Source organism: Colletes gigas, unplaced genomic scaffold (assembly GCF_013123115.1).
Source record: "Colletes gigas isolate AHSC1104 unplaced genomic scaffold, ASM1312311v1 Colletes_gigas_Sc00021, whole genome shotgun sequence".
In the NCBI taxonomy this organism is placed as follows: domain Eukaryota; kingdom Metazoa; phylum Arthropoda; class Insecta; order Hymenoptera; family Colletidae; genus Colletes; species Colletes gigas.
Window position 1 is genome coordinate 1,565,496 of NW_025106650.1, and position 14,901 is coordinate 1,580,396.

Below are 14,901 nucleotides of genomic sequence, written 5' to 3' on the forward strand. Positions count from 1 at the left end.
GTGGTCGAAGCTTCTTCGAATATTGTGCCTCGTGGCTCGAATAGCATGACGAACGGAATTCAACGTATTCTCGGGCATTTAACTCGCGTACGTAATTTTCACACGTTGCGTTATCGTAATATTATGCATACGCGTACGTACACGACCAATTATTGATAAGTTCGCCTCGTTTTCGTTCCCTAACGACAAACGGTACGCCGTGTTATATTAAAGTCCAACAACCACCACGTACAACACCAAAAAATACAACACCAATAGCGACACCAAGTGTAGTGTAAGCCTTCATCACACACACAAGGTTATTAATATTATAATGGTTAGCGGAGCCTGTACACTCGACGAATAATCCCAATTTTGTCTCAACGACATTGATTATCACATATTAAATAATATCATTTTTATTCCTGCGATCAAAGTGTTCGAACGCGTTCGAGTTTACGCGATCCCGTAGCAACGGAGTAGAATGATATCGAGGAAACGTGAACTCGCGTTAGGATGTCCCAGGAAACATTGCGCGTTTCAAGACTAGAGTTCACCAAGCTGCAACGAAAATTAATTACGCGCTTAACGACCTATGGTCTTCCGCGATCGTTTAAAAACCAAATGCATTATTCTGCAATGCCGAGCTGGTTCTTTGAATGCAAGTGACTACGTCCACGTTTAATGTCGTCACGACTGTGAATCACCTCCGCGTTTAAAAAGTTGTCCACGCCATTGCTCCAAGGAGGCGATTCAAAGTCTAAGAGTATACATCGCGCGGTATTATTTCTTATTTGTTTAACTCGTATTATTACCGTTGTATATTTGCGTTTCAACGTCTTTTTCCTACGTGCGTTTTTGAGATTAGGTTTGGAAACAGCACCCGCTCGGAGGTATTGCGTTTCTTCCCACGTTTTATTTTCTTGTATATTATCCTTCGTGGTAAATGTTTACTTTACGCGTACGATGCTATAAACTCTGTGCAATAGAAGCGTTAAATAAAATTTTTGAAATAAATAGATGATGTTACAGATAGTTTTGGGGAACTTGGATTATTTCTTGACTGATTCTAAAAATAACAAACCCGTAATTGGCGTAAAAAGAGCTTTTCAATGATCTATTAATACGCGTAGAGTAGGTTAGGATAATTATAGTCCCTTCGAATGGTTTCTGGAACATCCTAATACGTACACTGCCACTCCAAAGCTTGAAGTACACTTCGATTTTTTTTCCTTTGTTTAACTTATACATTTACCATTTATTACTGAATTCAATCTAGTTAAATCAGATTTTTCAGACGATTTACGAACACGACTCAAATCTTTAAAGAGATAGTGAGAGTTTCATAGCAACGAATGTTTTACAATCTTTTTTAATCATATATTATGCACACACGTACACGAGAAAGAGCATTGTTTCTATAGAGAGGGTGCTCCAAACATTTTGAGGACAATGAGTTTCCGTCTTTTCTTCCTTTCTTTTTATCTCGACGAATTTCAACGCCACGCCGAAGAATCTGGCCGGGCCAAACGAGGTAAACCGCGATAAAATCGATCGTCGCGATGAAAAATTAACGGGCATTGTCGTGTTTCGCGGCGGTCGCTGGTCGATTTCCGGTGAAAAACACGGAAGATCCACCGCTACGAAGAATCGACCGTGCCGTTCAATAATTCAACGAAGCTCTACCCGCGTACGGTTCATCGGTCTACCGTTTTTCGTGCGTTTCACCATCGACGGTCGATTCGCCAAAAACGAGCGTTCGATTTCGCCGATCAGTTTCCATCGAGCCAGAAAAGTCGAAATCGCCCGCGAAACAGAAACGGTATTCTACGGCTTGGCTACACGCCTCGCGAATAAATATTTAGAATCGTTCGCTGTACTGTTTCCGCACGAACGATCGCCCAAATATCGTGGATCTCCAATAGCGATGGGATCAAGCGCCATACAAACACCTCCGAATCCTAATCGAATTGTTTGGAACCCTGCGTACAACTTCAATTTACATTCAACGTCTGCACGAACTCGATAAATAGGGATCTACAGTATTCAGTTGTAACAGAAACTCGAAATCTCATTTTAAATTAGAGAACGATAAGAATATATTGTTTAGCGTATCCAGAGACCCGCAGATGATTAATAATATATAAAATATCATTAGTACGTCAATTTATTTAAAGATCCAACGGTTGTTCGAGCTTCGTTTGTGATCCAAAATCTTATCCCGGTCGGATTAGGGTTAATTTTCATATTATTAGTATGATTTACGATGCTCACGAGACGCGGACTGAGTTGAAACACGCGGTTTTCTTAACCTCGTTTACACTCGCGAATAGGACCAAAGTATAGATCGAAACGTTTAGGTTGTTAGATAATTTCAGACGAATCTAGCTCCGAATGGTTAAATTAGCAAATATTTGATAAACACACTATCGATAGTCACGTGTTAGGGAAGGGAAACACTGTATTGTTGATTGCTAAAAAATTGAATGAAATAGATTCTGAATACTTTGTAACTATTTCAGCAGAAGAATTTTAAGAGCTTAATATATAATTTATTTTTAATTTAGACCAAAATAATACAACTTCCCTTGGACAAAATTGTAAGATGCTATTTCGGAAAATGAAGAATATGTGTAATATATAATTAAATAAAACTATCACAGTTTTTGTGAAATCATTCGAAAGTGGATGTATAGCTCGACAACTTAAAAAAGATGCTCGACCATCCGAGCTGAATGGGAACGAGACCAAACAGTGAGATGTAAAATTACGTAACTATCACGAACTATCATCTGATACTGTTTAACACACTGATCGACATCGTAATACCCCTTTGTAGACGGACATTTTGAAGCAACATTGTTAGAGAGCAGGAAACTAACACGTATTTGAAGATTGTTTTATCCAATGTATACATTCTATTACATTTGTATTGAGGAAATCAATTTTAAAATTTAGAACAACTGGTTTCTAAAGAATTTCTGTAAGGATACTTTCTAAGTTGTTCAGTTATACTTTATTTCTTTTAAGCTACAACCAAATACTGTTGCAACCCTAACTTTTGGTACAGATTCCCGAGCATGTATCGAACTTGATCCCACGCCTAATGTATCGTAAAGAAGCCGACGCGAACGTTCGCCCTGTGTTCCGGAATTTCGGAAAATCGGCGAATACCCGCCACCAAAGGCAAACCAAAACGATTAAAAAGGAAAAAGTAAAACAATGTAAGAAAACAAAACTGAAAACAGTGCACACGTAAACTTAAAAAAGAAACAGAATACTTGACGAAACACACTCGATGTAAAAAAGGTAAAACAAGGTGAAGAGAATAAGACCATTAAAGGTGCAATGAAAAAAATATTAAGAATCTGTTTAAACCGTGGTCAAATATTCCGATGCTTGCCGATAAATGTCCCCGCCGATGGTCGACCCGGGGGATATTTAACAGCAAACTTTCAACCTCCGAGGAGAAAACTGTGTTACGATGCCTCGTTTTTGTCACCTCGATCGTCCGAGACAACTAATCGATCGGACAAATTCCTATTGAGATCGTGATCACTGCGCCACCGTCGTTGTTACAAATTAATATTATTATTATTATTATTACTATCACTATTATTATTAATATTATTATTCATTATTATTACGATTATTATGATTATGCTGATTAAGAAAAAGAGTGTAAAAGAGTAAAGACCAACAAAGTCAAAACCAGTAACAAACAAATCTCTCAGCAACCGCAATCGTCATTATATCACTTCACGTCAATCTCATCAAGAAAGTAGAAACAAAAAACACAACCAAAATTAAAAAAAAAAAGAAAAAAATTATAGAAGTACAGTAGAAGAAGAAGAGACCGATTTATCCTCGGAAGAACTTTTCATTTCGTAGAAATAAATTCGTGGGTACTCATGGCTTCCGATACGTGTGCGTGTGCCGCTTTCTTTCTCTCGCCCTCCCTCTCTTTCTCTCTCTCTCTCTTTCACCGATTGCAAATATCTTTCTTTTTTTTATCGTTTTTTTTTTTCGTTCACACTTTCTCTAGTTTTGTAACTGTTTCTCTTTCTGTGTGTGCTCTCTTTTGGTATTTCTGTTTTGTTTTGCTTTGTTTTTTTTTTTTTTGTTATTCGCGCTCCTTAGAACAGCCCTTGGCGCTCTCAAGGATCTCGCAAAGAGGACTCTCAGCCTGCCCCCTTACGCGCACGCGTCAGGATGCTGAAACGTTATATACAGTCTATCTTTAACAAAAGTGTTAATAACATTATTCAACCGAGTACCCCTCTTCCCGAATTTCCAGTACTTTATTTCATTTTATTCTATCGACTCCTTGCGACATTCGTCGGTTCCCTGAAATTGTTCCCTGATTTCCGGCGAATACGAAACGACCGTATCAAGAAAAATCAGAGAAAAATTCGCTCGTGTACAGGGTATCCAGCGAGAAATAGGACCGTCTATCTTCTCTCAGATTTCCAAAACCATGGACGATAATAATTACTTTTCATCTCGTGAGAAACGTTAACATGTATTCAACTGTGCATAGAGTATGGCTATAATACTGCATTGGTCTTTTTATTTTAAATCATTAAATAGATTCACGAAGAACTCAAATTCCATTTTATATTACTAGTTCTCAATCGCGTGACAAGAATATAGAAAGTTTCTATTTCTACACGATTAGCTTGACAGTCAACGAACACGAAATAATCTATACTAAAAATATATTATTTTCAAACACGTTTCCTAGTCTCCCGTTGGGATACCCTGTGCTTCACGATTTCGTGTTTGAAAAAAACGACTGAGTGACTCGTCGCTGATGAGAAAAAAAAAAATGTACGAAAGTTTGAATAATACCGCGTTTCTAATGCGAAAAACATGTTTCGTATAATCATACGTTTAAAGCGATGCAATTTGAAAACTCGATATCGCGTAACCCGAATGATCGCGAGGACTCCTTTCTCGACTTACGCTTAACTTTTCGACAACTACGGTAACAACATTTACGCTCTTACTATAATTCGAAAGAAACGAAAAAAAGAAATCACATCAACTGTGGACTCACCCATATTGGCCGGGAAGAACCGCGGGGTATCCAGCTCGAATGCCAGCAGCGAACGGGAATGCTGAAATCATAAACAGTTCGGAGTCAATCCTATTTACGTTTCTAATGGCCAGCCCTGAACTCCAGCGCCCGTGTGTGTCCGTGTACACCAGGCCCTGTTCGTGTAAATCGAACATCCTGTTCTTTGCGAACACTTTAATTCCCGACTGTCTAGAGACCCGGCAAGAAAACGCGTTGTAAAACGATTTTAACGGGCCTCGAGGTACGTTCTGCTACGAACGATGGACGGTGCCCGGAGAAATAGGAGAAATTTCAAAATTCGCGCGGAACAATCGATTAAAACTTTCGACCGTTTCGTTCGATCCCATTGCAACGTCGTGGGTCAGAAAAAAAATGGGGCAATAGATTGCACTAGCTGCGAACGCATCTAATATTAAACGCAGCCGACCGATTCCAAACCAGAAGCGATTTTTGCGCCCGAAAGAAAAGAAACAAAGGCGGACTCGGTACTCGGGTTAAGGCAATTTTAGACTTAGGTGCCGAAGCGCCAAGCTATGTTGGCCTGAAGCCACCGTAAGAATTTGAGGAGAATGACTCAGGGGACGGTTCTCGATCTGCACGGTCGATGTTCGTGAAACTGTCCTTCGCCCTTTCGAGCGGAGACGGACAAAATTTTATTCGAAATCGCCAACAAAGATCAACGTATACATCGGAGTTGAATTTTTCTAAAAATCCCAATTGAAAGGACGAACAGTCTTCTACTATTTATTTTTCTGTAAATAGGAATTTTGCTCTCTGCTTCGGAGTCGAGTTCGAAGCTCGTAGGATAGAATTGCGTAAGAGGACTGTTTGTCTGTCAGCGAGTTTGATTTCGAACCGAGAGCTAAATTAGACAGGATGTTTTCGTCGGGAACGCCGAACGTCATTGTTTCCTAATTGACGTCAAAATTAATTTTCCATTAACGGAACGCTGTCGCGACGATATGTCATCTGGCGTTGGACGTACGCCCTCGACGCATCAAGAACCGCCCTCGTCGTCCAAGAAGTATATCGTCCGTTACTGCGACGATTGAGATTCGCCGATCTGGCTATGTTTCAACAGGGTAAAACCCGTGACAGTACCGTAACGCGGACCAAGAGACAGTTTAGAAATAGCGAGCACAATTTCTTGACGATTTCGAGACCCCGAAACGCGTTACTCCTACGACTTCTTACGTCTTATTTTCTTAAACGTATCAAGGATACAGTGAAATTACACCGTAGATAAATTTCAAAAATCGACACCTACAATGTGCACAAAAAATAATAACTTATTCCAACCATTGAACAAAACTTAGAAATCTATCTTTAAACGTTTCGAAGAATTCCAGTGAACACGAATGAAAAATAAATACAGGTGTAACATCGAAGCGTGATTATCGATTGATCGATAGTATTTGTTAGCTACCATCGTTACAAAAAAAGTAAATCAAAAGTTTTCAATATATTTTCGCGACTGTAACCGGCGAAGTAAGAATACGTTGCAGCGCATAAAATGGATTATCGAAGACACTCGACAGGGTGGTTAAGAAATCGGTACTGGAACGTCCATCGAAGTCAAAGCAGAAAGTCACTCGAGCAGTAACAGTTCAAACAACGCTATCTAACTACTGAATCGGCATCTAATGCTTCGCACAATCCACGTACACTCAATGACCGTACATTGCTAAGCAAACTTACTCGCTTGTAGATTACCCCTGGGCTTAGCTCCAAGAATCGCCAGGTTGACGTTTGCTTTGCGACCGTCGATTATGGGGTTGGGGTCTTTGCACGCCCTCTCCGCTGCCGGTCTGTCTCCCATGATCACCTGCGTGCAGATCCGATCGATTATTCGACTAATCCCGCTGCTCCACCTGGATCTTGCACTTCTCCCCCTTTATAAACGGTACACGAACTCCTGTATGTACCTTGTACGTAAAATCCGGGTATTTCCGGTAACGTTTACCGTCGGTTCGACCCCTCCGTCGACGGACCATTTATTATTCTTACCACTATTATTATTATTAACGTCGTTCTTGCGTATCGATTGCAATAATACAACTATTACACCATTTCGTAAATCTCTGCGTATATTTAACTACACCAATAGTTTGTCTCGATGATACACTGTTTTGCAACGGTTTCGAGCACCTTTCGATCTTCAAAATGTATCAGTCTCTTTAAACAAGACCAATAATTATCATCTGAAATTAAACTTTATCCTGAGATAAAAATTATAATTATAAGCAAGTATTAGAGGTTTCAACGAAATTCGAAGGGTGCTCCAAATTTACAAAAAGCAGTGTACACGTAAAATTATCGAAAAATTGTTTTTCTAATAATTCTACAGAGACAAAGGGAAAACTGATGGATTAGTTACAACTACTGTGCACACCTTCACGGAAGAAAGGATATTATCGTCAACGGAAAGCCTACGAAACGCGTCCTCTAGATACGAGTGTACAAACTGGTTTCGTTATCGTAATAAATAGTACTATCTTTGCGTACTCACTTGACTCATTCGTTTCAGCGAATACAACAGTAAACGAGGACTGGAAAATTTTTTACTCTTTCCATGAGTAAATGCAATACTTTACTACGTTTTTAAAGAAGCACAGTGCTCGATAACAAATAACGCGAGAGAGTAAATATTAAATAATATACTTGTACAGGGAAAAGAAAAGAAAATCTGAAATAGTTAATCGCTTAATACGGTCGTTCGTTAAAAAAAATATGCTACAAAATCTAACCGACAAAGGTCTAAATTACAAGCCAGAGATGGACAAAATTCTAATCTAGATCGTTTATTAACCCCTTGACGTACGATTTAATTTCAAATAATTATTCAAACGTGTACCATTTAATATTGCCACGAGAGAGAATAGATTTGTTTTACGAATACCTCGTGAATGTAAATCGATTTTAATAGATTTTAATAGATAAGACTTGATGATGAGTAAGTAGTATGGCAAGGGGTTAAATAAAAATATTTCACAACGAATAGATAAAAATTGAATTATTGATCGAATAAATTGCACCCATCTCTGATGGTGTTCAATCAAGAACTGAGAGCTATTCAAGGTATTTCCAAACTGAAAGCAGTTCACAACTATCAATCGGCAAAGGCTACAGAAAATCGAACAAACCAAGCATCTGTTTTTACAACACTTACGAAACCATAGCCTCTACTTTTCCCAGTTTGCCTGTCGGTGATGACCACGGCCTCCTCGATGTCGCCGTACACGTTGAAATGTTCCCTGAGACTTTTGTCGGTGGTGTGATAAGGTAAACCACCGACGAAGAGTTTCGTCCATGTGGTGTCCTTCTGTTGAGGCGTAGTGCCAGCCAAAGCGCCCAGACTCGAGACTAGCTCGTCCGGCCCTGGCGCCCCGACGGCACCCACAGTGCCGACGGTACTGAGACCAGCGGCACCAGGCATCAACATCCTCCAAATTTTGGCGAGATCACCGCCGGATGAAAGGACTACTTGCTCAATTTTGACACCTTCTTTGGTACTTGGCACGAATTCGAATCAACGTCACAGACTCAGCAGCATTTAGGCGACCGGGCCACTTGAGTATCTGAAAAATTCACCAAAAAGTTTCAATTTCAAAAGTTGCACTCGGCAACCGATAACATAAACACTTCGAATAACGAGTAAATGATCGATGCACTTCTTGTTAAACAAAAATTACGGTATGAATTACAGAATGAAATTAGGTATAATTATGAATTCGTTAAGTAGTTATGTTCTGTTTTGCTGTTTAATGTTTCAACTAATTCGTAGTAACAGCTGCGATAATTTGCTCAAGATATAAAACGTTCTCAACTGTGATATTACCCCTGCAATAATAATGATACAGTAATGAGAGGAATAAAAATGTATAATATTGTTCAAATGTAAATTGTTTGTCTCCACGACTCTATCATTATTTATATCATATATATTACATGATCGTTATAAATCACAACCGAAAACATTTTATGAATATAAAGATTGATACTAGACTATAAGTTTCAATATTCCATGCAATTTGAAATACAATATTAACCTAAAACAGAACGAATCGAGCTATAAAAAGAAATGTACTTCGTTCCAATAGTTGAGAAACAAGAAACAAAATTAGACACCCCCAACTAAGACACAAAAGGTAGTATTTATAAACGGTTTAAATATGTTTTATTATTATTGATATCGACTCCGCTTCCCCAAGCTGAAACACAACACGAGAAAAGGGATGAAAACGAAGATCAGACCTCCACGATTGTTTCACGAGTGATAAAATTTTGCTATAATTCGAGTAAAAAAAATTGAGAAGCATTTACGAACACTTTAAGTATGCTTTATTGTAGTTGATATCGACTCTATTTTTGAATGACGAAAGGATGGGTATAAAATTCGTCTGTGGGAGCCAGGCGAAAGCGTAGATCCGGGCTTGGAGGATCGAAGGTTCGGTAACGCGCGCGACCCTTCAACGAATCGCGTCGCTCCACGGTGAATCCACGCAAAATGCGCAAACAGACGCGCGCGCTCGGCCATGTTCGAGCTGCGTCTACCCTGCGTCGTATGTCATCGAGAGAAGGACGAAAATAAACAGCTCATCCCTTTGGATGGCCCGTGGTACCGTTCTTCCACACGCTCATCTCCCGATTCCCTCGAATCGATGACTCCTCTCTCTGTGTGCGCGCGCGTGGACAAAAGGGAACGGATCGGAATCCCCTTCGCGCGCGGAAGCAGAGAGAGCCCCTTGCGTGCGCTCGGGGGAAAACCGGCGAGCCGGTGGCAAAAAGAGGAAGAACAGGCAGGACCGGCGTGATCGAAAGAAGGACGCGCCTAAGGTACCTCGAGCGAAGAAAAGGGCGAGGAGAAGGGACCCTGACCTCCATTCAAGGCTCGGTAACGGCCTGAAAAGGGAGCCCAGGTCGGTCTCGTCGCGATGGAGCAGGGAACAGCTCGGGGGCCTAGGTAGCAGGGTACTTTTCGTCCGGCTCGGCTTTCGAATTTCTGCAATGCTGCAGGGCAAGGATAGAGGAGGTAGAGACCGGGGCCCTCTTTCACTTTTTTCCTCTTTCCTCCTTTCCTGGCTCTTTCTCGCGCTCGTATTGTGCGAAGCATTGGGCGAGCAGACCCTGCGAAGTGGGCCTCGCGTTCTCTTCCGACCCCCTCCTGCAACCCCCCACCCCACCTGCCTCTCACTACCACTACCAGCACCATCCGTGACAGTGCACCACTTCACCAGAACGGCCCTCCGTCGTCCGTTTCTGTCCGATCCCCTAAAACGACGGCAGCTGCTGCAGAAAACCGGTGCAGCACGCCGTATAATCATATTGTTGTACTGCCATCGGACTCCTCCTCCACCACCGCCGTTGCTCATTCTCCCTTTTTTCCCTCATCCTAGGCGCAACTACGCCCGGGATGTTCGGTCGAGCATAAAGGCCGCTTTTTCTTTTTTTTTCTTTTTCCTTTTTTTCTTTTTTTTTTTTTAATACGGCTACCGTGGAAGCAACGACCGTGCGTGGCTGATAAATGCTAAACAGTGGTTTGCATTCGCAATACAGGGTGTATTCCGCGATTAATTTGCTCGCTGTAGCTAACTGCTGGTGTATAATGTTTGCTGGTAAATGTGATCAACGGACTGATAATAGTCTCCGCAACGAGACTCGTGTACGCTAGAACCGCACAAAAGCATCGCGAGCCACTCGAGCCGAATAAGATGTGCAAAACGTTGCGTGGAATAGAAATTTCTAAACATTTGGCAAATCAATCCTATTCGAGTCGAATAATCGAACGAAAAATTATTGACGAGATCAACCCTTAAAATGTGTACACCAGAAATACACGGTTTCCAGTCAACCGTTTATTGGAGCCAAAATAACAACGAGAAAGAAGTCGTTAAAAATTGAAAATGCTAAACAAATTGTAATAACATATATCTAAAAAAATATTATAAAAATTGTAGAGGAAACAAAGTACCTACAGAAAGTATTCTTCAGCGAAGAAGACCGTTCTACAACCTAACCCAATGTTTATATCTAAACGGAATTATGTTTTTTTTTTTTTTTTTATTATATTAAACGGAATTATGTTAAAGAGCCGCACGAAATACCTACTTTCCGCGATAGGTGTTAACGAGATCGGATAGTAATTATAATAATGATACGTCTTACCCACCCAGAGTCGAATGCAATGCAAAGATAAGTATACGTTCACAGCGAGCTACATGCTGTTATTAACCCAAACTTCGAATACTTTGGCGCGTTGACCGCCGAAAACAGAATGTTTAGATATTCGAACGATTCAGGTATTCGAGAGGATCGAGATGTATTGCACTCGTAAATTAAGTAAGGTGCAAAGTCGAAAGCGTATTTGGGGGACACGAGAATTAAGGGTCGCGTTAAATAATAGAAGAAACGGTTCTGCAGATTTCACTTCCAAAAGTATCAAATTTGATATATTATGCACTGATATACTAAATCGTACGTTTCAAACACATCGAAGGCCTGGGAAATCCCGCAATTAGATAATTACTGAAATTGTTATACCTTGTATACCTTGAAACACGGATTAAAATTATATTAAAAAGTTTGATAATCGCACAAAAGCGTGTTGAGTGCTGGAACATAGAACGTTAGGTGATGGAATTATGTAAAATGCACGTAACAACGAATGAACAAAAGAAACACTTCTGCTGATTTTTATCCGCAAAGATGTTATATTAACATATTGCTGGAGTAACTTGAATATATTACTATGTATCACGCACATCTTATCACGCGCATCTTAAATTCTATAAACACCTAAAGAAACTTACATAGACGAACAAAATTCGATTCGATTCCCACGACAGTTTCATTCCACACCTAAAATTCTAATTGTTGTTCGACGCGCAACGGGGGAAAAAGTTACTCGTCTTTTGTTCGTTATTCGAAATTTTCATTCAGAATGAGAATAATTAGATACCTTACATACTTTGAATCGCAGTTGTTTAAAATTATATTTAAAATCTTGACGAACGATTCGGATTTACGTGAAAATAAGGAAAACGGAAGTGCGACCATCGAGACCAAACAATCGTAAAAAGGTAGTTCAGTGCCAGGTTTTAAAGACGAAGACGCTTGTGTGCAAGAGATCCGAGCAACATTCAAAATTAGAAAGTTATTTAAAACGGGAACGTTTGTGCATTTGGTTCAGTGCACAAGAATCTTCGCACCATGTCGAATAAAACGATTCTTCTAAGAGCGATCGTAGCGTTTCACGATTTCCATAAATCAATTAATATTTATAATACGCGGAGAAAAGAAACGCAGGCAACGCTACTGTGGCGAACCACGTGTAGTAACATAGATATACATTTTTCTAGCTTTCTTTTCAATGGGTATCGCAAGGGTACAAGATGTTAGGGGAGAGGGGGGGGGGGGAAGGTTCCAACCCTTCAGGTAATAAGACGTGTCGCTGTAACGGCCATGGGGGGAGTCAACAATGTCTCGTAAATCAACGGGAATAAGCGTCGTCGAGTATAAATAAGTCGAACCGTTGAATTCTAAGAAATTGTTTGCACTCCAGGGCCGGGGCAATGTGTATTCCGTGTAAAGGAAATATTCCTCGAAAATTTTCTTACGCTAAATTCAGTGGGAAACGTTACTCGGTCGGCTACGGAGGCGATAGATTAAAATAGATCCCGTACAAAGTCTGCGAAAAACGATAATCCGATTTTTTTTCTGTCGACTGCGAGTGCAGGAGGTATAATCTGTCATCGAAGATATCGAGTATCGAGACGTTCGCGCAGAAATAATTTCCGATAGACTCGCGAAAGACTACGAAATCACGCTCCGATCACGGAGCAGCCTCGCGCATACGACATTGGCCAATTGCCACGCGCTCGACGAAACTAACTAAAATATCTTCTCGGCCAAAGTCGCAAAGGCCAGAGTTCCAGAAAACACCAGGGTATGCCTGGGCTTTGTTTAACCACCGATAGGGAGGGAAAAAGTACTGTAAAAAGTATTAGTGCACGAATGAAACAACGTCGTACGAATGTTCAAGTTTCCAACACCCACCCATTAACCTGTTGTTCTGGAATCTAATACTGGAAGTTACGTAAATTTCATTGCTACGCTATTCTTGAACCCTGGAACCAGTGTATTCCTTAACGTTCGAAACCTAATTCTGCGTCTCCATATACATACTCCGATATTTATTACTGCAGCTTAATAGTGTTCCTAGCAGATTCATGAAAATATTCAAAAATTCAAAATTTTGTAAAACCATCGGCTATTTTTAATTTCGAATAATATTTTTATACCCCACACTGTTATATAAATTTTGTAATGTTTTAATTCATCGTATCAGTGTTTCTCAAACCTCGCCTTTCGAACTCGATAAAGGAAAATATTTGAGACACCCTATAGCGAACTTTTGTTAATATTCTTTTAATATAAGTTAACTGCTTAACAAAAAAAGTGTACGTTCAACAAATCTTGGATTTAATTAAATTATTAATATTGACTGACATAGTAATTAATTATAAATTAGTTTTGTGTATTGAATAGTATTAAAAAATTTTCTTACAGATAGAACTATTGCCTGATCAAACTATGTAAAAGTTGAATAAATCTAAATTGAACGAGTTACTTTTCTATTATTTGCAACGAGTATAAGATAAAACGAGAAAAATGTTTTATACGCAGACTTCGAGGGGCACACTGAGAATCACTGTCCCGTACTATTGCAACAATTAAATCGGTTTCGAATTGTAGTTTTCATCGCGATCGCTAATTGGTTGTACGCTATTTATGACAATTGCTCGTACTATGGAAAGAAAATAACGAACGAAATTATGTTTTCCTGGTTCTTCACGCCAGACGACTGTAATCACCTGCACACGTTTCCAGGCCTTCTGCTAAAGAGAAATCGTCGAGCCGACGTCGAGGTTTATTAATAAACGTCGTGGTACACGTGCCCGTCGTCGTGTACCCCTTTGTCGCGACGAGACCGCTTGCAGCAGGGGTGAAAGAGGAGCGACCGCGAGAATAAGCAGATAGTTTTACGAACGTGCGAGAAACGGCCTCGCCGAAACATTTGGCCATCGGGTAAACAGCATTTCCAGACTCGCGTTGTAATCCGTCCGAAATGTTCCGCGTGGCCCGATTACCATCGAGACTTCATTAATGCGCGATGGGATCCCGCGTCGTGTCACCGGCACGGTTCAACCTTCGACCAAATTTAACGCCAACGAACGTTTTACTACCTTTTAACTTAAAAGATTAAAGGGATTACATTTCGAACGGCTGGAGAATAAATTTCACAACTCTCGAAAGAGCCATTTATTTTCCATTGTGCAATCTAACGCGTTCTTAATGACCGTTCTAATGATATCATGCCAAAGCGCCAGAATATCGAACCCGCTCGAGCGCAATTGGGCAACCGAGGTTCCGACAAAATATTCGTGCAGAATAAGAACTCTTCTATACCTCTCGTTCCTTTGGACCGTCGTTGCTGGATGCACTGTAATATCGTAGTTAATCCCAACGAAAAAAACACCAGGAAGGTACTCGCACCAGTAAACTCCTCTATCAGTGTTTAGGAATCGACGATAAAAATCGACGTCGCAGTTAAAACAATACACATGGACAACAGCTGCTCGCGTTGACGGGAGTTTTCGTTTTTCAGTCGTTATCGCGCCGAACGTAACTTCTATCGAAATTTCTCGCGTCCAATAATATGCAAATTTACCGCGGGTTACACTATTGCCGGACACGTACGTGGGTAACTGATGATGTCTTTACAATTGGCGATTTTCCCTGCGCGCACACATCCGACACGAACGAATGCCCACGTGCGAGTA

At 40.4% G+C, this 14,901-nt stretch overlaps 1 protein-coding gene across 2 annotated transcripts in view; it reads right to left on the bottom strand.

Moving 5' to 3' along the window:
- LOC122401057 (RNA-binding protein 24-like) overlaps window positions 1–14,901 on the bottom strand; it is a 37,088-nt gene extending 22,187 nt beyond the window's left edge. For both annotated transcript variants that reach the window (XM_043402973.1, XM_043402972.1), the window contains exons 1-4: window positions 14,528–14,901; window positions 8,229–8,637; window positions 6,758–6,884; window positions 5,039–5,099 (exon numbers count right to left, since the gene is read on the bottom strand). In XM_043402973.1, the coding sequence (XP_043258908.1) occupies window positions 5,039–5,099; window positions 6,758–6,884; window positions 8,229–8,501 (461 nt within the window). In that variant the 5' untranslated portion in view covers window positions 8,502–8,637; window positions 14,528–14,901. The remainder of the gene's footprint in view (window positions 1–5,038; window positions 5,100–6,757; window positions 6,885–8,228; window positions 8,638–14,527) is intronic.